This window comes from Habropoda laboriosa, unplaced genomic scaffold (assembly GCF_001263275.1).
Source record: "Habropoda laboriosa isolate 0110345459 unplaced genomic scaffold, ASM126327v1 scaffold9, whole genome shotgun sequence".
In the NCBI taxonomy this organism is placed as follows: domain Eukaryota; kingdom Metazoa; phylum Arthropoda; class Insecta; order Hymenoptera; family Apidae; genus Habropoda; species Habropoda laboriosa.
In genome coordinates this window covers 3,241,487-3,252,681 of record NW_017100191.1, presented here as the reverse complement: position 1 = coordinate 3,252,681, position 11,195 = coordinate 3,241,487, and the positions used below count along the sequence as shown (strand labels likewise).

General features: G+C 43.3%; 2 protein-coding genes across 2 annotated transcripts in view; both read right to left on the bottom strand.

Moving 5' to 3' along the window:
- Positions 1–688: 688 nt before the first annotated feature.
- LOC108580358 (zinc finger protein 85-like) lies at positions 689–1,054 on the bottom strand. The gene has a single exon (XM_017944092.1). The coding sequence runs from the start codon at positions 1,052–1,054 to the stop codon at positions 689–691; it is 366 nt and encodes a 121-aa protein (XP_017799581.1).
- Positions 1,055–2,603: 1,549 nt separating this feature from the next.
- The window catches only part of LOC108580284 (zinc finger protein 184-like), a 12,403-nt gene continuing 3,811 nt past the window's right edge, over positions 2,604–11,195 (bottom strand). The window contains exons 4-9 of the mRNA XM_017943994.1: positions 9,892–10,032; positions 9,004–9,234; positions 6,099–6,329; positions 5,598–5,774; positions 4,163–4,313; positions 2,604–2,966 (exon numbers count right to left, since the gene is read on the bottom strand). Coding sequence (XP_017799483.1) covers positions 2,801–2,966; positions 4,163–4,313; positions 5,598–5,774; positions 6,099–6,329; positions 9,004–9,234; positions 9,892–10,032 — 1,097 coding nt within the window. The 3' untranslated portion in view covers positions 2,604–2,800. The remainder of the gene's footprint in view (positions 2,967–4,162; positions 4,314–5,597; positions 5,775–6,098; positions 6,330–9,003; positions 9,235–9,891; positions 10,033–11,195) is intronic.

Here is an 11,195-nt window from a genome sequence, read left to right as displayed (position 1 = left end):
TTTTTTTTTTTTTTTTTTTTTTGGTGAAGTTAGGGAATTTTCGTTCCAACATCGGTGCAAACTGTACGAGCAACAAGGATCAACTTCGTCTTGAAAAATCCTGGGAAACGATGCTCTCGTTCACCACAGTCATCTTTATTATATGCCATATTTCGCGGTTAATTCACCGGTACATATAAAACGTTCAAATATAAAGCTTATGGTTGAAAATGGTATGCAGATTACTACGGATCAGACGGTTATCGTGCGCGCATGTCCTCTTTCCTCTCTCACTCACTCACTCTCTCTCTTTCTCTTCGCAAGCTAATCACGCCGGTCACGTTTATATTTAACCCTTTCCTTATTAGAGCCGACTATAGTCAAACGTTGAACGCTCGCTGTATTACAAATATTACAAAAGTAACTGTAGTCATCCATCAAAGTTTCGAGCGTAGCACGGAGCTGGGTATCTCCAGGGTAACCGATCCACTTTCCTCCAATTGTTCCCCTTTATTGTCTCGAGAGTTATACCAATAAAAAAACAAATACGGTCAAACTCTGTCGCAGCGAAAGGGTTAACGGACAAACGTTCGGAGACGTGTGTGTACAAGTAAGATTCGGCACGTCGAACGCAAAGATTCCATCGTTCCGTCGTCAGATCAATGGGGTACAAAAAAAACAAAAAATGGTAAAAAGGAGAACAGGACGACTACTCCTGTTTCTTGGTAAAAGCGGCCGTGTCGTTACTTTTCTGTATCATGTATCGCAGTTTTCTTTGGCATCCAACGACGTGCGATTTGAGGACGAATTTGTGCTTGAATCTTCGATCGCATATAGGGCAAACCTCGGAGGGCACGACGCCGCACTCGAGCCGTTTGTGACGGCTCAACGACGTGATGGCTTTGTACGTATTCCCGCACCTGCTGCAAACGTAATTCGCAGAGGTGTTCTTCGACTCGCCCGATCTTCGACTTTTCCTCGACTTGTTGGAAACCGTGCCGTGGGTAGGTAACTGGCTCCATGACGCCGCTTCGTTATTATCCCGCGTGTGCTCCATACACTGAGACACCACCATCGTTATCCGAGGCCCTGAAACGAAAGAAACGATTCGTCGGTTAAACTATTGACTTTGCCCAGCTCTATCACTGTAGCAGCTATAGCGGAAGAATCGACAGTTAGACAGAGGAGACAAGCGAGAAACGTGTAAATTGCTGCTGTTCAAAAAAGGGTTTCGAAGTAGCGACAGGTTAAACAGAGGAACGTGACGTTTCTTTCTCTTGCATCGATGAGAGAATATGTCTTTTCTCGTGTGAACAAAAAAAAAAAGAAAAAGAAAGAGACAACTCTGATAAACGATACGAGATTTATACAGGAAAACGTGTATTTATTCACTCGTATAAAAATCTGTACAATCCTGTTGTGCGCTCTCTCGATTCACATTTTCGACGAAGCGACAAACTTCGTACTTGGTTTCGTACTTGGCCTTGATTAATCGACGATAGACAGCACCTGTGCGTCGTGTTACTTTAGAAAATGACAATACGCCGTAAACAAGCTACGTGTAAAAAGATAGACATTCGATATAAGGCTCCGTCGAGAGAATTGTATAATTACAGCTACATCGGGGGAAACGTGATTTCTTTCGTCGGTATCGTAGCAGAATCTTGAAAAAAACACTTGGTCGTTAGAAAACATTGGTTCTTTTTATCACATTCGTGGATAACGAGTTTCAGCGACGTTCACGCTGTATATAAAGGCATCCCTTTGATCACATTGCTAGTATTTCACGTTCGTTGCTCTTCAGAGATGATACTCCGTTTGGTTTTCCATTTTTCTACGATGGACAAGGACACGATCAACTCCACCACGTTCTATATCGTCCCGTAGTACTCTCGTTTTCTTCTGCACGAGGCTAAATGATGGGTCAACTTGAATCTATGGGTGAACTTCTTTCCACAAATCTGACAGCTCTGCCTCGGTTCCACGCCGCACTCGAGCCTCTGGTGTCTTCTCAGCGATGTCTCCAATTGATAGCCTTTCCCGCATCTGGTACACTTGTGAATCACCGGTCTCCTCTTGTAACGCAGATTTTCGATGTTCTTCACGGTAAGCCTCGGCACTGGAAAACAAAAAGGAAGCAATCAGTCGGCGAAACGGGAAATGGTCGCGAATGCTTTTCACACGGAAATTTACGCCGATCGTTGCACACGATCGAACCAGCGGAATATCGATTTGACACGTTCAGCTGGACGATTCGCGTGTGAAGTCTCGAGAGGAAATAAAGAGGCGAACAGCAGTAATGAGAGAGAGGGAAAGGATAATACGGCGCAGGAGCGAAGAAATGAGAGCATGATCGCACCTAAGATTCTTCAGAATTGTCTTTTTTTTTTCGAAGAAGAAGAAGAAGAGGAATAAGCGTAGCAGTGGTTGCAATACTTACTTCATCCCGCTTGCTTCGCTCCTTTCTCTCGTCCAGTTGCGTAAAAAGCATTTAGCGCTGAACTTTGAGAAAAAGCAAAACCTCTCATACAAATACACGCGAGAATTCGTTTTGTAACATTCAACGTTTATTTCTTAAAAACAAGTAACATCGTCGACTCGATATCGCACAGACAGGTGGGGTGGGAGAGAGAGAGAAAAAAAAAGAAAGAACGCGAGAGAGCGTTTGGGGATCGATTTTTCGAGAGAACGCTCGATCACAGTCTGTTACGAAGTGCGGCGTCGCGGTTTAGGTTTTCCCGTTCGTCGAGCCGTCGATCGATGACTAGGCTTAGACTCGGATGTCCCCCGGTTTTGTCATACGTTTAGACAATGTATCAATCTAGCGTGAGACTGCAAGCGGTGTTTGTGCTTGAACTTCCTGCCACAAATCGGACACTCGAACGTAGGATCCTTGCCGCACTCGATGCGCAGATGTTTCTTCAACGAGTCTCGCCACATGTACTGTTTGCCACACTGGAAACACCACCACAATTTCTTCAAGCTGGCTGGAAAGAAAAATCGAGAAATTATTTCCACGACTTTCGTACGGTACCTTTTTGTTTTTCTTTTCTTTCTTTCAGACAGGCCACGTTTTTTTTTTCGCACAAAACAACTAAAAGCTACGGGTAACATAAACTTTGACGGAGAAATTGTGATCTGTTGATAGATGTACCACGACAATCGATCGAATACGATTCAACGGTAACAACACTGAGTATGCTAATTTAGCGTTTCACCGGTGGAAGAAAAGTATACGCTTCTTCTTCTTCTTTCTCTTCTTTTCCTTGAAATATGCTACAATGAAACCGCGAAAAAGGTATCTCGCGAGTGCTTGCCGTCGAAATTTTTATTAGCCCTGATAATTCGTTTTATTCGTTGCGTTGGGAGAAAAGTGTACGACATCGCGAGGGTGAGAAGAAAATGCACGTTACAAATTAACACGGTGCACGCAATTTACGTGAGATTGCAAGTGATGCTTGCGCTTGAACTTCCTGCCGCAAATCGGACGGAACCGCAAGGAACCACGCCACTTATAACGTTTGCCGCATTGAGAACAGGTCCGCACCTTCTGCAAGTAGGCTGGAAAAAAGGAGAAGAAGCGTATCGCGCTGGTTAGCCGATCGATTTTTTTTCAATATTTACGAAGAGATCAACGACTGTCCCTCGATCTTTGCTACCCTTCACACATCGTCCCATCGCACTTTACGCCAACGAAACGATCAAAACGATACAACGTTAACGTGGCTATCACCTGTATATCTCTGCGAACAATTTCACCTGTTAATTACTTCGTTACCTTGAACAACATGCACCTTCAAAGAAATTAGGCGTTTCGTTGTTAAATTCTCATCGAACCTTTATTAAACTCTCTAAGTAAGTTTTGCGTACAAGTTCACTGGAAGCCCGGAACGTGGAAAATGCGTAGCAAAATAATCATTTGAATAAGTTATACAAAGTGATTTTCTGGGATCTTCTGTTAAAAAAGATTCATCGTCGTCGAAACAATTTTTCATTAGCACCGTGGTGGGTGCGTCTCTTAGCTCCTTCAACTACTACTTTGTCCTTCTTTTTTCTTTTGCCACTTTGTCGATAAAACGTGTTACGATCAGACAGGAAAGAAACGATATTTTTTTTTTGTTTTCTTTACGATCGATATCCTCGACTATGCAAATTCGAGATAAGATGCGACTGCAATCTGTGCTTGTATTTGAACCATCTGCCGCAAAGGACGCAGTGAAATTTCGGTTCCTTCCCGCACAGACGTAGATGCGTGTACATGGAGGATTTTCTCGAGTAGATCTTGCCGCACACTTTGCACGGGTAAATTGTTTCCGCGGCGGCGGCGGCTCCACCTGAAACACAAACGATCAGTCGTGCGTGGATGCAGAAGGCGCTTTTCCATCGTTTTTACTAATACTGAATTAGACAATTCGAGCCGATAAAAGAGAAAAAAAGAAAAATCGTACAAAATACATCAAGCTCTCTCGATCGAGTGAAAACGAATTTAGCAAGTGGTGTTTCTCATCGTTCGCGATCAGAACGTTCGTAACATTCGCGTTGCACAAGGCGAGAAGAGAACAGAGTACCTTTTTCGAGCCTTGTAAGCGTAATCGAGAGAATTTTTCAGGCAATTAGAACGGGGGCAGATTCGAAAGAAGTTTGTTTTGCGGTAGAAGCGAGCATGCGCTGCGCTTATTCTCGTAATCTCCTCTATCCTCGTGAAACTTAGCAGCGGCCTATCGAATTCGTTTTAACGTACACATCGAACAATGCTAATTTTGCTTGAAACTATCTCTCCCTTCTACTCTTTTGTCTCCTCTCTTTTCCAATCTCGTTTTCCCTGTAATAGTCGAAATGATCGCGCAAAGTGACAAGTTCGTCTTTGGTTTTTGCGAACTGAATGAATTCACGGCACAAGAACGTGACTGTCCTTCGACACCTGTCGATCCGTCGGATCCGTCGATCATCACTAATCGACGTAATTATGAATAGATTTGTGATGTTTCGTGAGGTGGTGCTTGTGTTTGAATCTTCTCCCGCAGATTTTGCAACAGAACCGTGGCTCGATCCCGCACTCCATACGTTTGTGCAAGTTCAGCGACTCTTTCCATTTGTACGTTTTCCCACAGTTGTTACACAGATAACTCGAACGAAACACAAAAATCGGTAAACCTGAAATCACAAAGAAAGGTACAGATTTATTATTAACACTAGGAACCAACCCCCCACCGTCCGATTCAACCGATATTCACTCTGTTTCTCTCATAACAAAAACTAACCGCTTTTCGATCCAACGTCAAATGCTGCACAACAATATCGTTTATTATCTTTGAAAACTATTTACAATAGTGGCACGTTCGCGATACGAACGATCGTAGGAACATTGAACAGGTAGAAGAAGAAAAATGTGTCCTACAATGTAACAATCATCTAATATCGATACTTGACAATCATCTAATATCAATAAACGACGATTAAATATGTCTATGAGTATTGTTACGTTGTACAAGTTAATCGAAACGTTCTCTTTCCCGTTGACAATTCGACGGCTCACTCGAGGCTGGAACAAGGGAAGAAGGAAGGAAAAGAGGGATTGATTTATTCATCATTCTACCGCGAAACTATCAACTGATTGCAGTGATGACGTCTCTTCACGTGTTCTTTCAAGTGGTGCTTGTGCTTAAATCTTCTGCCGCAGAAAATGCAGCAGAACTTCGGCTCGATTCCACATTCTAGCCGGCGGTGCTGTTGCAACGACTCCTTCCATTTATACGTCTTGCCGCAGGTGCCGCAGACGAATATCCTAAGCAGTCCTAAAAAATCAAACGACACACCAGATTTGTACGTTGCACGATTTGGTTGGAATAGGAAGGAAGAAGAATTTTCTTTCAACTACTTGTTTACCCGTCTTCGCGTTTATAGACCATTCGTGACTACATGAATTCGCTACGCAATGCGCCTTCCTTTAGCTTCTTTATTAATCAAAATTTTACATAACGTACACAAATACAATTTCTGTAAAACGTATCATCCTCGAGCGAAACAGCGCGAGAGTGTAAAGTGAACTTTCTTTCTTATCTTTTTCTCTCTTATCTACGCAAAATAAACATGTTCAACAAGGAAACTCGTTCATCAGCCCGACGTGTCCTTCCCATTGGAAACGACCCAGTGGTGAACATTGATCAGATGCTTCTTTAACATCCATTTATGGCGAATTTTCGTCCCGCAAACGGGACAACTGTGCTGTGGGTCCTTTCCGCACTCCTCTCTTTCGTGTCTAACCAGAGACTGCATCCATCTGTACTCCTTGCCGCAACTCGAGCAGAAGTGTCTCCCGAGTCTCTTGTAATAGTCTGAACCGCAGTAAGCTGAAAGAACAATACAGTTTCTGTAATTACGTTCAATGGTACGCCTGATTCGTATAGCTCTTAGCGTTTTCCTATCGTGCCGAAACGAAAGAGATTCTCGTGTCAACCTTCTACATACTCTACAGCAAGGACCGCTCGCCAAGTTGCTCTACGCGAAGTGGTGAGACAAACGGGAGCAGGGAGCGATATTGTAGCAACAGGACACGCCTACTTGAGCAACAGGCCACGCCTACTTGCGCAACAGGCCACGCCTACTTGAGCAACGATCCTGAGGCATAAGATTGAGAACTATACTTCGAAGGATAGGCACGTGATGAAAAAAGGACCAACACATGCCTATCTACAAGCCTACACTCCAACTACTACCGTTTCTCTCCACTCCATTCGCGACTGTCGACGTCATTTGCCCCGACCGCTGCCCGCGGACTCTGCTCGGGGCAAAAAAGAGCGCTCTTGCTCGCGAAACGGCTGCTCGAGCGGCCCTGTTCTTTCGCGATAATTCGAAACACCTCGACGTTTTTCTGTTCTTTTCTTTCTTTTGTTGCTTTTTCGACGAAAAAGTTTGGTTAAAATTGCCAGTGTGTTTTCGTTGCTAAAAGCCCTCGGATCCTACCGTTGAGATGCAAATTTGTCAGCGACCAGGTTTTCCTCGTTGTTCTTGTTTCTAACGCTCGATTCGTATGAATTCTGGTTCAAGTTCAATTCCTCCGTTATTTGTTTTGTTTTATTATTCAATAGATGTTTTAATGAATTACTCGTATGACAAGATTTTGCATACAGAAAAAAAAGGAATCGCGCGATAATACGGCATATTTACATTGCACATTCTCAGTGTCGTTGTATCACTTTTGTCGTCGAAGTAGAAACGGTACCGCGTTCCCGGGTATAATAAATCTATCTATATGTACACTGTATATTGTTCTTTCTGCGGATACGCCGAACACGTTGAAAAATTTACTTACACTGTATACGTATGAAAATGGTAAGTGACGTTAGAAAATGTTAGTGTTACAAGTACGAATTAGGATCGCGACTCGTGGTCCGTAAATTATTTCATCCGTTATACATTCGCAGGTTCAAATTTGAACACGTTTAAATTGTAAAAATTCAAATTCAAAGATCGAACATCGTTGACGGGAAGGGTGACTGACGACGGCGGTTTCTCTTTACGTCTAACAATATCTACACAAATGACGCTTTCGTAATCGATGATTTCAGTCTTATAGGCGAACGCAAACGTTGCAGAGCGCGGTCTCTTTACATCGTCGTTCGGATAGTACACACAGTGGTTGTTGTTGCTTTCGGAATGTTTAAAAAGCTACCGGCAAAAAACGCGTTATAAAAAATGTCTTCGGCGAAACAGATAGATCCAGTTGTGTCTCTGTCGCGACAGAACGAGGAACGAGATTCTCGACGGAATGGAACAGTTGTTTTGGAAGCGTTTCTTTCCTTCAAAATCGTGAACGATCTTTCACTCTAATTTATGAACGTTATTCTCGTGACGCAACAAGTAGTCCCTGCGTTTGAACTTTCTTCCGCAGAGAGTACACTTGTGCCTTGGCAATTTCCCGCAGCCCTCCCGCAGGTGTCTCGTCAAGGAGTCGGTCCATGTGTAACGTTTCCCGCACTTGTAACAGGTAAACGGGGCGTCGTAATTGACGCGATTCAGGTCCCTCTTCGAGTCTGAAACAAATCGCAAAGAGAACGACAATGAAATTAACGGAGTATCGAAAATCTGTTCGCATCCTTTATCTCGTCACATGTACACGGCGCGGCTCGCCTACATTTTTCTTTCTTTCTTTCTTTTTTTTTTTTTTTTTTTTTTGTAATTCACACTGCTAGTCTCGCTGCAAGAAGCGGTATTCCAAGGATAACATAGTATATATCTTTGCCACCGTGAATACACGATTATCATCATATACCGGGTGTCCAAATTTTTTTCGATCAAACTTTGTCAGTGTGTTCTAGGGGTACGGGCGAGAAGAAAATGTTATATAAACGTAGGTCGTTTGAAGCTTGGTTAAAAAGATTCTAAGAAAAATACGAAGAGAATGGTAACGATCTTGCGGTTATCGAACTACGATAAAAAGGCAAGAATAGCACTAGGCAAAAGTTCAACATTCGACACCTCCAACGAGCTCAGATAGTAAATGCTTGCGTAGACGTCGTTGATCTATTCTTACCTCGTATCGTAGCCGCACTTCCGTTACCATTCCCTTCGTATAACTTTTTAACGAAGCTTCAAACGACCTATGTTCGTACGACATTTTTCTCTTACCTATACCTATAGAACACACTGACGAAGTTTGATCAGAAACAACTGGGACACCCTGTATATAACGTGTATCTACATATACCGGCCGGTTTGAAGACACGCGTCAAGAACCGCGAAGTGTGAGCGCGACAGGGATCGAGGAGACGAGAAAGAGGAATCAAACAAGGAGATATATTATTACACTCTTCTTTATTGCTTCCAATAGATAAACTGAGTATACTACTAACTGTGAAACAGCGAAGAAAAAGGCGATATCGGAAATTGTTTAACTACATCTAAACGGACTTGCCCGGGAATCGGAATGAATTAGACGCGATTAGAGGGGCCGGTATCAATGGAACCTCCTCGAATGGGACGTCAACAACTGTTTATGGCGAAACTTTTTCCCGCACACAGAACACGTGTATTTCGGCTCCACGCCGCACTCGTACTTCAAGTGTTTGTTCAGAGAGTCCCGCCAGCGGTACTGTCTTCCACAGTTCTTGCACTTGGCCTTCTCCTGTTTGCCACACTCTTCCCTCAGGTGTCGATGATAGGAGGACTTCCACGAGTAGGTTTTACCGCAAACGTGGCATTGGTAGAAAGTGCAGATCGGCGAGTCTCCTTCTTGTCCTACCGCCAGTTGCCACCCTGAAATCGTAGTTCGATCGTCAGAACAATGCTTCCTCGATTATCGGTCAACAAGTATCGCTACCTTTAAAAATTGTCCTGCTTCGCACGATCAATTGGCATCGCCACGAGCGAGCATTAAACATTTCACCTCCGTTAACTACACCTAACCAGAGAGAGAGATCGATCGATCGATCGATCGATCCTCGTCGAATTATTTTTCGTCTCTGTCCGCCGTATTACGCGAGATTTCGAATCCTAACTTGAAGCGAGAAGCAACGACTGGATATACGGTGAATAAATGGTGGTTTCTGCCGGAAGCAATGAAAAAGTAAGGCAAGTAGTTTGGCGATGCATGGAAAATTGTGCCTTTATTCTGCAGTGCGTACAAAGTTAGCGTAATTAGCCTCGCACAAACGCCGGGTACAAGTTCCGTATAATCACTGCACGTCGATAGATCGCCGTTGTCGCTTTCTCTTACCCAGGGAAAGCGTCGGAACGGGGAACGTAAAAAAAATTCTGCGCTATGTGAAAAATCGTCCGATTATCTGGGACGAATCAGAGTGGATTACGGCCGAGCTCGTCGAAGTATCCCAAAACGATCGTGTCACATGACGCATCCATGGACCGTCCACACGTGTCGCTGAAAATTCGAGCGTTGCTTGAACGCTTTCTGACAATAACGGCACAAATACTGCGGCATTTTGCCACACTCCTCCCGCAAGTGACGGTTCAACGTGCTTTTGTTCGTGTAGGACCTGGTGCACTTCGAACATGGATACGGCTTCGGGGCATCGTCTCGCGGATACCTCAACTGACCTGAAATCAAAATCAAAAGGTGATTAATTCGGGGATCGTTCTCTGCAAGAATGTATTAGGGTGATTATATCTTCGATAGTAGCTTAGCAGATCCAGAATACCGTAAGTGAAGCGAAATCTCGGTCAAAAAGTGCTTCGAAATTGAGAAAAAAAGATTCGATTGCACTCTCTTTGGAAGAAAAAAGGTGACGAAAAAAGAAAAAGAACGAATACGACTTGTTCGAAAAATCGATCGATAAATCAAGCATCGATATTCGCGGGACAGTTAATCTTCCGTTGATGATTCTTCTCCGTTCTTCTCTTGATCTTCAGAGGTGCATGAACGAGCGACATCTTCCAGTTGACGGATCGATCGAAGATACTTAATTGACTACGAGCGAAATACGAAAAATCTGAGACATTTTATACCCTTTCAGTTACACTTTTATTATCGCGTACTTCGATAGTTATAATAAAATCATAATAAACTACAGTAACACGTTGCGAAACTAGATTGCGTATAACCAAGGCCTCGGCGAACATCGTTTTCATTGGAACCTTTTTTTCTTCTTTTAAATATAACAATTATTTAACGTATCACAGAACATCGCTTATAGAATGAAACGTTTTTCCCTCCTCTTTCTCACTCTCTCACTCTCTCTCTCTCTCTCTCAGTACTAATTTCTACAGAGCCGATCGCATTTGGTTGCACATCGAGAATGTTCCGGGCAGTATTCCCCGGCGAAAAATCGAATTTCCTTTAGTATCTTCCGTTGAAGATACCGAACTTCCTTTTAGTATCTTCCGTTGAAGAAGAGAGACCCCCGTTTAATCGTGCAACATCAGGAAAGAAAAAATCAAAGAGAACGCGGTGTGAAAAAAGTAGGACCATTGCCAGCCTTGGCGCTTATTAAGATCGCCTTACTATTTTAAACTATGTGTTGTCTCGATCATCGATAAAACCTAGCGTGTAGTGAACTACATTGAAAAAAACCATAGAAAGGAAAGCTAAATGCTGCGTGAAGCTACAAAATAGGAATAGAAAAGCAAAAGTGAGCGTCGCGGAAAAATTCGATTCTCTTCGGAAGAAGGTAAACGAAGAAGAAGAAGAAGAAGAAGACGAAGTTGCTGTAGTAGTAGTAGTAGTAAAAGCTTCGAGCTGATGTGAAAAGAAGTTTAGGATG

What these genes read in the sequence shown, in the direction of transcription:
- LOC108580358 (XM_017944092.1), bottom strand. Translation starts at nt 1,054, where the DNA reads ATGGTGGTGTCTCAGTGTATGGAGCACACGCGGGATAATAACGAAGCG.